Source organism: Ictalurus punctatus, chromosome 13 (assembly GCF_001660625.3).
Source record: "Ictalurus punctatus breed USDA103 chromosome 13, Coco_2.0, whole genome shotgun sequence".
Taxonomy (NCBI): domain Eukaryota; kingdom Metazoa; phylum Chordata; class Actinopteri; order Siluriformes; family Ictaluridae; genus Ictalurus; species Ictalurus punctatus.
Genome location: NC_030428.2, coordinates 1,070,873 through 1,089,020, shown reverse-complemented (window position 1 = coordinate 1,089,020; position 18,148 = coordinate 1,070,873). Strand labels below are relative to the sequence as shown.

General features: G+C 47.8%; 1 protein-coding gene across 4 annotated transcripts in view; it reads right to left on the bottom strand.

Moving 5' to 3' along the window:
• The window catches only part of drosha (drosha ribonuclease III), a 38,875-nt gene that overhangs the window by 7,640 nt on the left and 13,087 nt on the right, over window positions 1-18,148 (bottom strand). For all 4 annotated transcript variants that reach the window (XM_053685072.1, XM_053685069.1, XM_053685071.1 and 1 more), the window contains exons 17-27: window positions 17,824-17,962; window positions 17,669-17,729; window positions 17,507-17,566; window positions 16,551-16,650; window positions 13,461-13,563; window positions 8,934-9,004; window positions 8,675-8,719; window positions 5,760-5,917; window positions 4,972-5,077; window positions 4,123-4,264; window positions 1,786-1,868 (exon numbers count right to left, since the gene is read on the bottom strand). In XM_053685072.1, coding sequence (XP_053541047.1) covers window positions 1,786-1,868; window positions 4,123-4,264; window positions 4,972-5,077; window positions 5,760-5,917; window positions 8,675-8,719; window positions 8,934-9,004; window positions 13,461-13,563; window positions 16,551-16,650; window positions 17,507-17,566; window positions 17,669-17,729; window positions 17,824-17,962 — 1,068 coding nt within the window. The remainder of the gene's footprint in view (window positions 1-1,785; window positions 1,869-4,122; window positions 4,265-4,971; window positions 5,078-5,759; window positions 5,918-8,674; window positions 8,720-8,933; window positions 9,005-13,460; window positions 13,564-16,550; window positions 16,651-17,506; window positions 17,567-17,668; window positions 17,730-17,823; window positions 17,963-18,148) is intronic.

Sequence of the window (18,148 nt, the reverse complement as noted above, 5' to 3'; positions counted from 1 at the left end):
CAACCTCCCTCTCCCCCTGACTTCAACACCTCCATCTCTCCAACCTCCCTCTCCCCCTGACTTCAACACCTCCATCTCTCCAACCTCCCTCTCCCCCTTACTTCAACACCTCCATCTCTCCAACCTCCCTCTCCCCCTTACTTCAACACCTCCATCTCTCCAACCTCCCTCTCCCCCATACTTCAACACCTCCATCTCTCCAACCTCCTTCTCCCACTGACTTCAACACCTCCATCTCTCCAACCTCCCTCTCCCCCTGACTTCAACACCTCCATCTCTCCAACCTCCCTCTCCCACTGACTTCAACACCTCCCTCTCCCCCTGACTTCAACACCTCCATCTCCCCCTGACTTCAACACCTCCATCTCTCCAACCTCCCTCTCCCCCTGACTTCAACACCTCCATCTCTCTGAACCCTCCATCTTTCCAAATCAGCTGTCCATCCTCCTACAACCTCTCCAACTCTCCGATCCCTGCACTTCTCCAACCTCTCCATCTCGCCTACACTTCGACCCCACCATCTCCCCAAACCCACAATCTCTTCACCCCACTCCATTTCCATCATCCAATCCCATCATCACTACACTCACTCTTTTTTTCTCTTTTTTTCTTCATGATTATTTATTTATTATTCGTCTTTTCTTTCTCGGCTCAGTCTGAAACAACTTTCGCAAGGTCACCCCATCCCCGCTTCGCTTTTCTGTCTTTCTTCTCCCCGTACACGCCTAATACTTGTTGCGACCTTCAGACGCTCTGCCCTCTGTCCTTCATTCCTAGCTGCTTTCCAGCCCCCAGTGTCCTCTCAGTGTTTGAGAGGAAGTTGTTAAGTTTTCACGATGGATGGACACCACTGACCTTCTTTTTTTTTTCTTCCCCTATTAAGAGGAGGAGGGGGAAAAGGATAAAGTCCTTTCTTTTTCCTGAAGGAGAAGCGGACGCATCTTTTTCTCTCTGTCGCTTTTTCTCTTAAATGGAAATCGGGGTCATGGCGATGTCGCTCTGAACTTCCGTCCTTCTCTCTCCAGAGACGTTCAACAGACAAGCAATTAGCATGGACTAGCAAGAAAGTGTGTGTGTGAGAGAGAGAATGTAAATCCAGGCCAGGCTAAAAAAAGGGAAGGGAAAGGAACCTGTTCTAACTGTTGTCTAGCTCTCGCAAGTCTTCTCCACCCACCTCTCGATAAGAAAGTAGCACAGTTAGTGTACTAGTTTGACCAGTCATCCACCCAAATTAAGTCAAAACCAAACAATTGCTAGATTAATTTTTTTTCTTTTTTTTTTTTACATAATATTTGTAGTTTTGGATTAAATTAATTAAAAAGCTAACGATAAAAAAAAAAAAAAATATCACGAATAAGGAATTATTTCTATAGCAAGCAACGTAAAATGCTAATCAAATTATAACCGCACATTTCAGGCTCATTCACAAGGACATTTCTTCAGCGCAAGCTGACCGAAAAGCCCAACCGGTGAGGAACACTATTAAACGTTCTGCAGAGCTCGCGTATGGGTCAATCGGTATTCCAAGCTCCGCCCTCTGATCGTTCTACGTCCGCAGAAACGTACCGACTCGGGATCAGGAGCTGAAATGGTTCCTGTGACTATGGGCAGGTAAATAAATATATAACCGGTTTCTTCCTGAAGAAGGTTCCTGTGGTGGAAACACACCTCCCGACAGGACTTTAACCGTCTAGCGGGCTACACATAACGGACAGAGCACTCACTAATGAGAACGTGTCTCGACATCGGTCTGTTTTTTTTTTTTGCAGGTGGACACGAACGTACCTTTAATCGTGGGAAGAAGCAGACGTTCATGAACGTGTGAACGTATTCGAGGTCTTTGTCTATGTAAAGTGCTGCAATGAAAGCTGAAAAAAAAAAGAAGAGGAAATGGTCATAATTACATCGTCGTTTTAATACCATTAGTCTGTTTCATCATTGCTGAAATGAAGATGGTTAATACGATATCAATACACCATTAAAGGAGACTCTTTTCTTATCGTCTGGGACTGGTTAGAATTACTCCGAGACCTGCTAGTGGTGCATCAGAAAAGTATTCGCTCGATCATCCAGACCCCCGTTAGTTCGGACCCCCACGACGCCACGGCTATCCGTGGACAGAGCAATACCGCCCGTGGTCTCTGGGTGGGAGGGGCGTGCTCTCTCCCATCACGGGACAATCTTGGGCATCTGTGAGCTCATGTATGTGGGAAAGTGCAGATGTAGCCTTATAGATTGTGTTACACTGCCCTGCATGAGAACCCGTCTGAAAAGATGGCGTGGCTGGCTCTCTGAGGAAGAACGTGTTTGGATGCACCCTCCCCGGTTGGGAGCGGATATACGATGGACAGTGGGTGGAAATGTCAGCTGAGCAAATTGGGAGAAAACAGAGTCTTGGGCGGTCATGCAGAGCGTCCATTTGAGTCGTCTCTCTCTTGATCTTAAGAGTCATCGTCTTGGATTTACTCAGGGCTTAGAAGATAGAATGGGCCTCGGGATCGAGTGACAGGCCCGATGATCCAGTTCAAGACAAAGAGTTGGGCGCAGTGTTACCGAGAGATGTCTCGTTAACTGACTCCGTGCTCTGGACTGGGGGTCATTACTCAGAACTTGGTCTGGGTCTAGTTACTCACAGCTCCGGTCTGGGTCTAGTTACTCACAGCTCTGGTCTGGGTCTAGTTACTCCCAGCTCCGGTCTGGGTCTAGTTACTCCCAGCTCCGGTCTGGGTCTAGTTACTCACAGCTCCGGTCTGGGTCTAGTTACTCACAGCTCCGGTCTGGGTCTAGTTACTCACAGCTCCGGTCTGGGTCTAGTTACTCACAGCTCTGGTCTGGGTCTAGTTACTCACAGCTCCGGTCTGGGTCTAGTTACTCACAGCTCCGGTCTGGGTCTAGTTACTCACAGCTCCGGTCTGGGTCTAGTTACTCACAGCTCTGGTCTGGGTCTAGTTACTCACAGCTCCGGTCTGGGTCTAGTTACTCACAGCTCCAGTCTGGGTGTCGTTACTCACAGCTTAGTTTGGGTCTGGTTACTGAGAGCTTTGGACCGGATCCTGTTGCTCTTCATCACTCTGGGTTTCATCACTCTTTGTTCTGTATTTCATTACTCCCAGGTGTAGTCTGGGTCTCGTTACCCTTCGGTCTGGCTATCATTACTCAGAGCTTTAACCTGGTTCTTGGTACTCATCATTTTTAATCCGGGTCTGTATATTTTGGTTTGGCTTCAGGTCCAGTTTTGATCGGATTTGGTGTTGATTACGGTGTCCTACAACATGGCAGTGTTTCTCAGTCTAACGCAGGTGCTGATCGGCACTTCTGAAACATAACTGAACGAGAAATAATTCAGTATGTATCCAGCCGTACTTATATAAAGACCAGGACGGGCTTTCTTTGTGAAACTGAAGTTGATTTCAGAATGTTAGTCCGCTTGCTCCGGGTCGAGGTCACTGCTCGTTCTTCCTCTCACGGCCACGGCGCCTCGCTCTCCTTCCATAACTCCTTCTCTAATTCCGTTCCATTTCTCTCGCTCTCTCACCTTCCTACTCCCTCCCTTCACAAAGATGATAACGCGTATGTCAATTGGTCAGGTCCACATGCCCCTCCCTCCCTCCCCCTCTCTGCATTCTCCTCCATTTTTTTCCCTCTGAAATCTCTCCGCTTGCTGAAATATTCAGGTCGTGTGTGAGAGGAGAGACTTCGTCATCATTCATTGCTCTGTCGCTCCAGGCGCCCCACACACACGCACACACACAACACTGTGGCTGCTGGGATACACACCACACAAACTATACACACACACACACACACACACACACCGTTCATGATAACCCTTCAGTCACCCAAGACCACCAGAGAAATCAGTCAGATCCAGAAGAGACTGTGTGTGTGTAAGGGAGAAAGACTGTTTAGTCATCAGTCGATGTGCATGTGTGTGTGTGTGTGTGTGTGTGTGTGTGTGTGTGTACATGTCAGTGATTTAATTTTCATTTAATTCATCCTAGCTTTTTATTTACCTTAAAGTAATTTAAGATAACACACACACACACACACACACACACACACACACACACACACACACACACACACACACACACACACACACACGCACACGCGCGCACTCACACTCCAGCAGGTCGGCTAGTGTTTTGGTGCGCAGAGCGACAGGTCGTTTGGTCTTGTCGTTCGTTATTGCATACTCCTGCATCCCCAATTCCTCCGCCACCTTCGCCTGTGTTCTGTTATTCACCAACGAGCTGCGCAGGAGCTGAAACACACACACACACACACACGTTTTTAATGTGCCCTTGTTGACGTCACACAGGGAGTCGAATCCCATCAGCCCTGATAACACACTACAAAATGCCAAAAAATAAACAACTATACAAAGCGTGACGGTTTTATCGTAACAACACTGACACACAAACATCACCACGACACACGACGCACAACGCACAGCGCGTCTCACGTTAAAGCAGCCGGAACGCAGCTGATGCAGGGGAACAGAACTCAATTACGAACGTAACATGAAATAAAAACAAACGCTGTCCGTTATTTATTTATTAGAGTCGAGCGAGAGATGTACTCAGACAGCAGAGATGCTAAAAGTCAGAACGGAAAGAAAATGAATAAATAAATAAATAATCATAAAAGCCTGCATCAAGCCATAAGGGAAATCATAACAACAACTAGAGTGGCTTCTGATGGAGATCTGGGGTGTGTGTGTGTGTGTGTGTGTGTGTGTGTGTGTGTGTGTGTGTGTGTGTGTGTGTGTGTGTACTCTGAAAACATTGTGCTGCAGTTCATCAAAAGTACATTTTCATTTGTACAAATCTAATATTTAGTAGTCGGCAGTGTGTGTGTGTGTGTGTGTGTGTTCAGGCTGCTTGTCGTAATAATATCATTATTGTGGTGCAAGTGTTCAGCATGTACATGTACACACACACACACACACACACACACACACACACACACCGTTAGATGGCCTTCGTGATGGTCGGGGAAATGGATGAACAGATACTCAGTGGCTACGAGCTGCATGATGGAATCTCCCAAAAACTCCATCCTCTGATTATGACCTCTGAGAGAGAGAGAGAGAGAGAGAGAGAGAGAGAGAGAGAGAGAGAGAGAGAGAGAGATACAAACAAAGAGCAAATGAGAGAGAAGAAGAGAGAGGGAGAGAGAAGGAGAGAGAAGGGGAGAGAGAGGGAGAGAGAAGGAGAGAGAAGGAGAGAGAGGGAGAGAGAAGGAGAGAGAGGGAGAGTGAAGGAGAGAGAAGGAGAGAGAGGGAGAGAGAAGGGGAGAGAGAAGGAGAGAGAAGGGGAGAGAGGGAGAGTGAAGGAGAGAGAGGGAGAGAGAAGGGGAGAGAGAAGGAGAGAGAAGGGGAGAGAGAGGGAGAGAGAAGGAGAGAGAAGGGGGGAGAGAAGGAGAGAGAGGGAGAGAGAAGGAGAGAGAGGGAGAGAGAAGGAGAGAGAAGGAGAGAGAGGGAGAGAGAAGGGGAGAGAGGGAGAGAGAAGGAGAGAGAGGGAGAGAGAGGGAGAGAGAAGGAGAGAGAAGGAGAGAGAAGGGGAGAGAAGGGGAGAGAAGGGGAGAGAGAAGGAGAGAGAGGGAGAGAGAGGGAGAGAGAAGGAGAGAGAAGGTTAGCACTCTGTTAAATCAGTGTGATATTTGATTCTCTCCTGTTACGCTTTTACACTTCAGGCGCGAGGTGTGTGTGTGTGTGTGTGTGTGTGTGTGTGTGTGTGTGTGTGTGTGTGTCCTACAGCGTGAGGTGGTTGAAGCCGACGGTGCGCAGCGTGAAGGCTCGTGCGAGCAGACGCACGTGTGTGAAGAAAACTCCGATGGCCGTCTCGAAGTCCGTCAGCTTCTGCAGGACGGGAGACGACTCGATGAGCTGTCTGTCGGTCAGCGGCTCCTGCACCTGGAACATCGTTCACTCGAATTAACTTCACACAAACACAACGACTACCCTACCGGGTTCCCCCGTACCGCGTACCCCTGTACCGCGTTTTAACTTCGTTCACGCTAATGATTTATAGTTACACCCGCGTATTTCTCCTCTTCCTCGCGAAGTCTTGCCGTGATTCACTGAGCCATCTTCCATTCCTGTTCATTCTAAAATCCGAATTTCACCCGACGGTACAGAACGGAACGTCACGTCACGTCACGTCAGACGCCCGTCACGCGGCACTAACAACGCTTCAAAGGCAACGTTTTAATTGGGTGGAGGCTGGCAAAGTCGCGCTCCTTTCGTCCTCGTTTCGCCCGGTGAAAGAATTCCCCAGTCTTCCTCCTCGACGAAGCGTCCTTAATTAACGGCGCCGATCCAAATGCCAGCTGTCACATCATTACGGCTAATGGCATTTTGCTAGATAATGACACGGGCTTGGGGTTGAGAAGGAGCAGATGCTCTCGGCAGTCGCGTTTATAAACTTGCAGAGATGTTTACGGAGTCCGTTTTTTCTCCTAGAAATGACGGAGCGTGCAAAAATGTACCCAGGAGCGCCGATGTACACAACTGGATAATGTGAATAAATTCCACGGCGTACGCTCGTCGTTACCGCAGTGAAGGGGATTTCATCCCACGTTCCCTCGGTTCCAAACTTACTATTTGAGTTCCGACCTGCAGCTAGTTCCCATTTACTGCTCGAAGAAAAGCTCATAACCGTGGTTTCATCTCGTCCGGTCATATCCAACCTCCAAATCAATCAAAATGTCTTGAGACATCGCGAACAAAGACGGCGCTTGGAAGGAGGACGCAGAAACCGTTCAGGTCTCCAAGAACCTCAAAAGAACTGAAGAAATGTCCGAGCTCCGCCAGTCTGGGTCTGAGGAACCGCTCGAGCCGACCGTTTGGATTCGTCGCTTTGCATTCTCTGTTGGATTACTGGGTTACGGAGTAGTGGTTCTTCAGGGTCTGCTGTAGTTCCAGGAGACTCCATTGTCTCAGGTTCTGCTGTAGTTCCAGGAGACTGCGTTGTCTCAGGTTCTGCTGTAGTTTCAGTACACTCTGTTGTCTCAGGGTCTGCTGTAGTTTCAGGAGACTATGTTGTCTCAGGTTCTGCTGTAGTTTCAGTGGACTCCGTTTTCTCAGGTTCTGCTGTAGTTTCAGTGGACTCCGTTTTCTCAGGGTCTGCTGTAGTTTCAGTAGGCCTAGCTGTCTCAGGGTCTGCTGTAGTTCCAGTGGACTCCGTTGTCTCAGGTTCTGCTGTAGTTCCAGGACACTGCGTTGTCTCAGGTTCTGCTGTAGTTTCAGTACACTCTGTTGTCTCAGGTTCTGCTGTAGTTTCAGTACACTCTGTTGTCTCAGGGTCTGCTGTAGTTTCAGTACACTCTGTTGTCTCAGGGTCTGCTGTAGTTTCAGTACACTCTGTTGTCTCAGGTTCTGCTGTAGTTTCAGGAGACTGCGTTGTCTCAGGGTCTGTTGTAGTTTCAGTACACTCTGTTGTCTCAGGGTCTGCTGTAGTTTCAGGAGACTGCGTTGTCTCAGGGTCTGTTGTAGTTTCAGTACACTCTGTTGTCTCAGGGTCTGTTGTAGTTTCAGTACACTCTGTTGTCTCAGGGTCTGCTGTAGTTTCAGGAGACTGCGTTGTCTCAGGTTCTGCTGTAGTTTCAGGAGACTGCGTTGTCTCAGGGTCTGCTGTAGTTTCAGGAGACTGCGTTGTCTCAGGTTCTGCTGTAGTTTCAGCGGACTCCGTTGTCTCAGGGTCTGCTGTAGTTTCAGTACACTAGTCTGTCTCGGTTGTACTTTGGTTCTGCTAGGCTCAATTCTCTCAAGGTCCTACTCTGGCTTCAATATGTCCAAATTTATTTAAGTTCCCTCAGGTTCTGCAGTAGGTTTGCTAGTTCCAGCTGTCTCCTCTGTGTTCGTATCTACCTCGGCGTCCACCGTCCCCGACCTTGACCCTGCGCGCGCACACACACACCAGGCACGACGCACGGTACATTCCCCTGTTCTCTCTGGTGTGTAGTCTCACCACCCTCTATTGATTCTTTACTCGTTTCTCTCGTCTCCTGACACTTTCCACGGTTCTGTTATTTTCACCTCTTCCCACAGACTGCTGCGTTTCCTCGACCCCAGCGTTGTTCATCTCGTCTCTGGATGAGACGTTGGCCGGCCTGCGTGTCTCTTATGCCCCACATCCCCCACTCAAACCACCGCAAATTCCCCAGGGTCACATAAATCATGCAAGATGTTCCTTCCTACGATATGTCTAATTCCGGATCGCTGTCGAGCCAGGCCTCGGAGTGAGAGCGCCGCCATACCCCCCTTCCACAGACTCCGCCTTCACACTGCCCGACTCCGCCATTCAGCTACGCAAACCTGATCACATCATTGAGACCGAAACTAAAATACACCCATATTTAACTTGATTAAGGCGATGATCCGACGGGTTTTTAAAATCGGCTACATATTAAAATCTGTTGTGTTTTTTTTGTTGTTGTTGTTGCCCGATATGTGTTTATAGAAGTTGGTAAGGACCACAAAATTGGTAAATAAAAACACAGAATTGAAGGAGGGTGTACTTTCTTTTCCCACATGACTGTGTGTATTTATTTATTTAGATTTTTTATATATATATATATATATATATATATATATATATATATATATATATATATATATATATATATAGATAGATAGATAGATAGAGAGAGAGAGAGAGAGAGAGAGCACCTGTAGTGGATGAGGCGGGTAGTTGAGCCACACCTCCCTCATGTCCTGTAACACACACACACACACACACACACACACACACACACACACACACACACGTATAGCAATCTGTGTATCTGTTTCCCCCTGTACTCACGACAATCTCCATACTCGTATACTTATATGTATTTGGCTACTTGATTATTTACAAGGACTGAACTGGAATTTGTCCCGAGGAACAAATGAACACACACTCACACAAACACACACACACACACACCTCACTGTTGAACAGCAGCCTGCCAAACAGTTGCTTGGCCTCTTCTAACCCACCTTCCAGATACACAGCACCTGCAGAGAGAGAGAGAGCGAGAGAGAGAGAGAGATGGAAATCACAAAGACAATGATGAAGAATGAATGAGAGACAAGAATGTCTCAGAGCACACACACACACACACACACACACACACACGGATTATGTAAACGAGGATGTTCAGTGTAAAACATGAATAATAATCCTCTCCTGAGGTGAATCTACATTAACACACACACACACACACACACACACACACACACACACACACACACACACACACCTTAAAGTGAAGTGAGGGAGGGAGAAGAAAAAGGAGAGAAAGTGAATATCCTCCACTGCACATTGTTAAAAACAAAACAAAACAAAAAAAACCCCAGAAATCCTCAGCGAGTCAGAGATAATCCCATCTCTCCTCGGCTTTAACCCCAAATCCCCTCCATCTGCTCGCGCTAATCACAAAAATCAGCTTCATCATGGAAATTAGCGCGACTCGAGAAGAAGAAAAAAAAAAACCCAGCCTCTTTCGTTCCGTTTGTTCATTATCGAGGATCAGGAGTAAATAAAACCTAAACAAAATTAACACGCCAGAACGAAGGAGGAGGAACAGAGCCGTCGAAACGGCAAAAAAAGAAAGAAAAGAAAAAGCCAGAAGCAAATAGGTGAAAAAGTTAACAAGCACAAAGTAAAGAAGCTAGAAAAAAAAGAGAGGAAAGAATAAGCTGAAGAGAGAGTAAGAAGCTCAGAAGCTGAAAAAACAAACAAGCGAATAGGAAATAAAAAGCCGAGTTCAGCGGAGGGGGAAGTGACACGGCGTGAATAAAACCTAAAGACGTTAAGCAGCTATAAAAAGTAAGGAAGCTACACGAGGAAAAGTTAAAGCATGTTAAGAAGGAAACTATAACTTGCAGTGCCTCCGGAAAGTATTCACCCCCCCCCAGTGATTATGCCTCTTTTCGCTGGTGATGCAACAAAAAATTTCAGTTTATTAGAGTCGGGAGATTTATCTGCGCCTTCTGAAGGGACTCTCTACAGAAATACATGATAAACTGTTTAAAAAAAACAAACCCCAAACAGGGCTTAATTAATAAGTATTCACCCCCTTCCCCGTTCTTATCGCAATCTAAATTAGGACTAGTATTTCATTCACTCGAGCCCTCACGTTCAATATGTTAAACGAGGTGCGCGTGTGCGGTTGAAAAACAGCTGAAAGAGCGGATCGGATTAGATCTTGCTATGATGGAGACCAAGGAACCGCCAAGGAACGTGAAGCTTGTTGGGAGGAACCGATCTGGAGCACTGTGATATCCCTCATAACAACGGGAGGGGAAATAAAGTACTGCACGACCCACATACTGCCAAACCGAGTGCTCGGGTGAGTAGCGCAGTTCGAAGAAGAGCCCGAGAGCCCGGCGACACCGCTGAAGGGGTTACAGCGCTCACTGGCTGAGCTCAGCAACGTTATCAGCTCCTCACAGATCTACAACACACCTAGATAGCACCGTTAAAGCACGGTGGTGGCGGCATCAGGGTCAAGGCCTGCTTGTTCGGCACGAGGAGCTGGAGATCTTGTTGAACATCGAAGGCAACATGGATGGAACCAAATACAAGCAAACTGTTGACGGAACATTTCCCAACATTCTTTGCTAGATTATGCATTTCTTTAACTTTTGAAGTTTCTTAGCAGCCATTTCTTCACGTTTTGGATCAATCTTTTTCCAGATAATGAATTTTCAGTATTTCTTACACCCCCCCCCCCCCGCATTTTTAATTAAAACCTCTTTTTAATATCTCTTAGACGCATAACGTATTTCCGCTAATACGTCTTCCCGTATCTCCACCTCACGGAGATCCGCTGAAGGTTTGATCAAACGTGAAGGATGTTTCAGAGGTGAGCGCGGCGGCAGGAGTGTGAGAGATGGCGAAGAGCAGAGTCAGCGAGTGTGTGATGGAAATTTAAAATAAATGAAAAAAAAAAAAGCGCTGACGGTGCCTGTGACCGGCTCATTACAGCCACGTGGCCTTCACAAAAAGAAATCAGAAAATTGAGGCATTCTGTGTGCTATCTGTCTCCTGGGGTCCATTCCGACTTTGTGTTGCTGTTTATTAATTTCGGTATGATCGATTAGTGGCAGTGCGGTAACGCTTAACGTTACTCTGCTAGCTTGGCCTTCCGTAGACTCCTAGAGACGCCTGTGTAATCCTACAGACTCGCTCTAAACCCGTAGAGGTCCATATTTACTTCATATAACTTCTACCATGTACTGAGGGACACTCCAAGACACACACACACGCGCATAATCACCGATGTGATCTCAGTGATAATTCTAGAGTGCTCCAGGTGGGAAGGGGTAGCTCAGTGGTTAGGACACTGGACTCGTGATCGGAAGGTCACGAGGTCAAATCCCAGCATGCCAAGCTGCCAGTGCTGGGCCCTTGAGCAAGTCCCTTAACCCTCAGGTGTATAAAACACGAGGAGATAATTGTACGTCTCTCAGGATGAGAGCGTCTGCCAGATGCCGTGAGTGTAATCCCACTGACTCCCGTTTCAGCTCTGGTTATCGTTGGACATTTTTATTCCTCTCCTTTTTCTGCTTGGAACGTGCTGAGTCATCTCCTTTTTTCCTTCTGCCTCATCAAAGCACTGCCGGGCTCTTTCGTCAGTCACATTCCTCCCTAAACATCCTCATCCCTTCGCTGACAGCAGCGGAGAGAGACGAGGGAAATAGACGGGGAGAGACGGAGTCTGTCCATCATCGCAACATCCCGTCTATTTCATCCCTCCTCAGCATTTTTTTGGAGAGACAAACACAGATGGTAATTATATGCTCCAATTCAGACGTGACCTCATTTCCTGTCAAAACGACATCCCTGTTCTAAAACAGACATGACTGTTAAACTGTCTGTCTGTCTCCATGTCTGTCTGTCTTTATTCCCTCCCGATTTCCCTGTCTGTGTGCTCTCAGTATCCGCGTTTCATACCGCAGTTCCCCCGACGACGTCTGTCTGTCCATACATCCTGTCTGTCCATTACTGTCATTTACCTATTCATCTGTCGGCCTTTCTACCCGCCTGTCTGTCCGTCCGTCTTTCTACCCATCTGTCCGACTGTGCGTCTTCCTACCTGTCCGTCAGTCTGTCCATCCGTCTTCCTACCCGTCCGTCCCCGTCTGTCCGTCTTCCTACCCGTCTGTCTTCCTACACGTCCGTCCCCGTCTATCCGTCTTTCTACCCATCCGCCCCAGTCTGTCACATCTTCCTACCCGTCCGTCCCCGTCTGTCCGTCTTCCTACCCGTCTGTCTTTCTACACGTCCGTCCCCGTCTATCCGTCTTTCTACCCATCCGATCCAGTCTGTCACGTCTTCCTACCCGTCCGTCTTTCTACACGTCCGTCCCCGTCCGACCGTCCTTCTACCCGTCTGTCCTTCTACCAGTCTGTCCGTCTACCCGTCCGTCTATCCGTCTTCCTACCCGTCAGTCCCAGTCTGTCCGTCTACCCGTCCGTCTATCCGTCTTCCTACCCATCCGTCCCCGTCTGTCCGTCTTCCTACCCGTCCGTCCCCATCTGTCTGTCTTTCTACCTGTCCATCCGTCCGTCTACCCATCCGTCTTTTTACACGTCCGTCCGTCTTTCTACCTGTCTATCCGTTCATCTTTCTACCAGTCTGTCCATCTTTCTACCCGTCTGTCTGTGTTGTGTCGGTCATGCACGCCCCCCCTGAACGAGCGGTTACTATAGAAACAATAACATATCAGACCGAGCTGTGCTGCCGTTAGAGCTGCTTCTGACCAATCACAATCCAGAACGCAGTGGCGCCGTGGTGTCAATTAATACACATAAATCCGTGATCTAATAACCTACCTCAAACGTACAGGTTCGGGTGACTTAACTTATACTAGCGTGCGTGTGTGTGTGTGTGTGTGTGTGCTCGCGTGCATGCACGCAGCGCACGAGTGTAAAGAAGGACGTGGGAAATTTAAATATAAAACAGAAGACATGATTAATCAACAGTTTAATCATTTCCCTAAGAGGTCAGATTTATTTATTTATTTTTCTGCACCCAGACACAATATTGCTTTGTCTGTCCTTGCGTGCGCGTGCGCGTGTGTGTGTGTGTGTGTGTGCGCGGCGTTTTAGATGATATACGTGTCTCCACTGGGATTTAGATGTTAAGAAATCAATACCAGTAATGAATGTCCCTCTGTGTTTCTCTCTCACACACACACACACACACACACACACACACACACACACACACACACAAAGCAATAAAGCATAAAGTAATAAATCAAAAGAAAAGCAGGAGCTGTGGAAATGACACCAGCTGAGTGCTGATATTAAATTTTCACATCACGCTAACAGCGAGCATTTCATCACTGCTTATTTTACACACCCGGCTAACATGCTAAAGCTAGCTAGAGTTAGCCGCTGCCACAATCGGTGTGTGTGTGTGTGTGTGTGTGTGTGTGTGTGTGTGTGTGTGTGTACACACCTATAAGAGCCTCGAAGCAGTTAGCCATGGCGTGTCTGAGGTCAGACTCCCGGCACAGATCCGGGCCGTGTGCGTACAGCATGAAGCGGTCCAGTTCCAATTTCTGCAGGAAATAAACACACGCTAACGTCAGCATTAGCGTTAGCGCTAGGTCGTACGACCCGCGCATCGGGAAAATAAAAAGGGGAAGGAGACGCAAGGAGACAACTTAGTAGGATGAGCAAGTACGAAAGTACACGTGTGTGAAAGTGCTGCATTGGAAATATGTTAATACACCCCCCCCCCCCCCCAAAAAAAACAACAACAGGCGGTTCAGTTAGCGCTAGCCTCCGAGTGATTAGTTTTTTCGTTCGCGTTCCCATGTGCATCTTTAATCACGGCTTTCAAAAACAACCGATCCGTCTCCTTCGCCGTTCCCCCGTAAAGCCGTGTCGCACCGCACCGCCGCTTCGATTCGCGGCTACGTGACGGATCGGCGTGTTCGTTAGATACGGCGAAAACAAAAACAAACAATAAAAAGGTCGAAGAAAAAAACAAAAAAACAAAACTGAAAACAAAAAGTCAACGGCGGGGGAAAAAAAGAAAAAGAAAAAAAAAAAAAGACAGAACTGCAGAGAAACGAATAAACGTGAACCCCGCGGGGAGGAGAGACGACTTCACAGAGAATTACGAGGACGTCTCGCGCAGACGGGGGTTTGTTTGGCTGAGTTTTTTTCTTTTTTTTAAGGGAGATAATTACAAGTGTTCTTGAGCGTACAGAAGTAAACAAACCGAAACAAGAGAATTGGAACAAGGCCAAAGTAAAAAAAATTATTTAAAAAAGAAAAAAAAAAAAAAAGAGAGACACACACAAGGTTTATGCAAATTTAAAATAAAACAACAAACACCACTTCATTGTGAAAACTTTTCTTTTCTTCTGAATTGGAACGAGGCCAGGCGTGACGTCCGGCGGAACACACTGGAGCGGAGAAACGTTTTGTTTTAGGTTTTTGTTTAGGTGATGAATTGGAACACCACCAAAGAACTCCCACGCGCTTCTTTTTCTTTTGAATACAGCGCCCTCCGATAATATTGGCACCCATGGTACATATGAGCAAAGGCGGTCATGTTCGTCCCAGTCCCCTGACCCGAACCCCATAGAACACCTGTGGGGTGAACTGAAGAGGAGAGTCCACCAGCGTGGACCTGAAATGTGAAGGATCTGGAGAGGTTCTGTACGGAGGAACGCTCTCAGATCCCTCACCATGTATTCTCCAACCTCATCAGGCGTTATAGGAGAAGACTCAGAGCTGTTATCTTGGCAAATGGAGCTAGCACAAAGTACTGACTAAAAGGGTGCCAATATTTATTGCACACCTATATTTAACGGTGTTGTGTTTGAAATTGTTTGATATCCATGAGAGCAGAGTATTTTGGGGACTTTTTTTTTTTTTTTTTTTAAATAAAAGGTTAAACAATAAAAGACAATTTCTCACAGCCTTTGCTCATATTTACCAAGGGTGCCAATATTAATGGAGGACACTGAATACACACAAATAAATAACAGATGAACAAAAATAAATACACAAACAGAAACTAATAAACTAATGAATGAACCACAACTGGTATAAACGCAAAGAATTGGAGTTATAATATAGTGAAACACATTTAACTGAATTCGTCGTTGTTTTTTGCCAACCAGCCAATTTAAAAACAAGGAGATGTGATTGATACGGATTTTGTCTTGCGGCGAAACCCGCTGAACTGCGGTGCCGGAGCGTCGTCGTGAAGGGAAGTGAAAGTTGTAATTGCTTTTTTCTCCCTCGTGTTATAGAATGATTACGGATGTCTGATGTGGAAAAGAGAGAGAGAGAAAAAAAAAGTGTGCGGAGGAAGCGGGGGGGGGGGGGGGGGGGGTGGGGGGGGGGGCAGAGCGAGGTTTTAATTCCTCATGGGGGTGTTGTACATTATCCCTGCAATAATCTCAGCTTTAATTACACACGCAGACTGACGGAGAGCTGAGGGAGAGCGGCAGGCCGAGCGTTACATACCAGCAAACGGACCAATCACAGACCAGCGTCGGCACAAACGGACCAATCACAAACCAGCGTCGGCGCAAACGGACCAATCACAGACCAGCGTCGGCGCAAACAGACCAATCACAGACCAGCGTCGGAGCAAACGGACCGATCACAAACCAGCGTCGGCGCAAACGGACCAATCACAAACCAGCGTCGGCGCAAACGGACCAATCACAAACCAGCGTCGGCGCAAACGGACTAATCACACTCTAGCGTCGGAGCAAACGGACTAATCACACTCTAGCGTCGGAGCAAACGGACTAATCACAAACCAGCGTCGGAGCAAACGGTCTAATCACACTCTAGCGTCGGAGCAAACGGACTAATCCCACTCTAGCGTCGGAGCAAACGGACTAATCACACTCTAGCGTCGGAGCAAACGGACTAATCACACTCTAGCGTCGGAGCAAACGGACTAATCACAAATCAGCGTCAGAGCAAACGGACTAATCACAAACCAGTCTCGGAGCAAACGGACTAATCACCAACCAGCGTCGGAGCAAATGGACTAATCACACTTTAGCGTCGGAGCAAACGGTCTAATCACAAACCAGCGTCGGCGCAAACGGACTAATCACAAACCAGCGTCGGCGCAAACGGACTAATCACAAACCAGCGTCGGAGCAAACGGACTAATCACACTCTAGCGTCGGAGCAAACGGACTAATCACACTCTAGCGTCGGAGCAAACGGACTAATCACACTCTAGCGTCGGAGCAAACGGACTAATCACACTCTAGCGTCGGAGCAAACGGACTAATCACACTCTAGCGTCGGAGCAAACGGACTAATCACACTCTAGCGTCGGAGCAAACGGACTAATCATAAACCAGCGTTGGAGCAAACGGACTAATCCCACTCTAGCGTCGGAGCAAACGGACTAATCACACTCTAGCGTCGGAGCAAACGGACTAATCACACTCTAGCGTCGGAGCAAACGGACTAATCACACTCTAGCGTCGGAGCAAACGGACTAATCACAAACCAGCGTCGGAGCAAACGGACCAATCACATACGGCATGTTTCTCACCTTAGCCAGCATGGCGAGGTGCTGATTCTGAACGATGGCAGTGCGATACGTCGCTAATCCTCCTTCCTCCAGACTGGGGAACAGGTAGTACAGGTGCACGCTGGAGGAGGAGAACACACCAAAAACACGTTAGGTCCGAGTCCGATCCGAGTCCGATCCGAAATAAATATCTGGTTACAATGTGAGGAAACAACTCTGTCGCGAATGCCAGCGATTTTACGGCGTGATCCTGGGTCTTCTCAAACCAGAATCCGAAGATACCCGAACGACGGTCGTTCTTCTGAACGAGGAAGCATGTGGAGTAGAAATGATACCGTTCTGAACAAGCGGGTGTACTTTTTCACGTCTAAATTCTGCCTCTGTCCGAGAGAGAGGGGCACAGAGGCAAACCTGCTGGGTCTTTCCCTAAACGAGTCCTGGGGTCGCTGGCAGAACTGAAGGCTGTCCCCATACAACAGTACCAGCAGAACCACAGGGATGTTCTGGTTGTCCACGGGGGACTCCACGGGACCCTTTAGTGGTCAGGTGGTACTGTGCAGGGTTCCACACACAGGTTAAAGAAGCACATTCAGGCGCCTGCAACGGGCCGAGGAAGCTATTCTGTCTGAACCCTGTGCGGGTTTAAGGGTACCGCACGGCTGGTCCGGTGTGTGTGCGGGTTCTTGAATCGTCTTGGCCTAGACGTCCCACCGCCAGGTGTGAAAGGGTTCGGACGCGGAGCTGGAGGTGACGCGTGTTCCGTCTCTGCGTGTACGAGGTGCTGTCTGGATTAATAATAGCGGCGGCAATTACACAGTCTGCGCTATTGGACGTCTCCGGTCCCTAAATTACCGGTTGTCATGGAGACTTTCAATCTTTAACTGGAGAGAAAATATCAGCATAACGATTACACACACACCGAGACACACACACACACACACACACAGACACACAGACACACACACACACACACTCACCTGGTTAGAAATTCAACAACAGCATCACCGAGAAACTCCAGACGCTCATTATGATTAATCCTGTCAAAGAGATTGCGACATATTTAACAACACACACACAGACAGACAAACACACACACACACACACACACACACACGATCAAACAACAGTAATATAGCCACCTGGAAGGTGTGGGGTCGTCCTGACCCAGACGGGACATGATGTTAATCAATGTGTTGATTCCTGAAAGAGGAGAGGATATTAAACGTGTGTGTGAGTGTGTGTGTGTGTGAGTGTGTGTGTGTGTGTGTGTGAGATGTTAGTGTTTGTTGTGCACCTTTTTTCCTCATGTACATGTGGTGGACTTTCCTGTCGCCGTACTTGGGCTGGCGGATGCCGCAGTTGGACAGAGAGTTACGAGCGTGATCAGGGTTCATCCCAAAGTTCAGGTGATGACTCGGGTGAGTCATGGCCAGCTGAGGAGGAGAAGAAACGCGGGAATGGATGGAGAGAACAAAGGGGGAAAAATGCTCTCATCGATACTCTATCAGCGTTATTAACGCTTCGTGTAAGAAAGAAACTGAACCTCGGCCAGCTGAGGAGCAGGAGAGAACGGAGAGGGGGAAACTGTCAGAGAGAGGGAGAGAGAGAGAGAGAGAGAG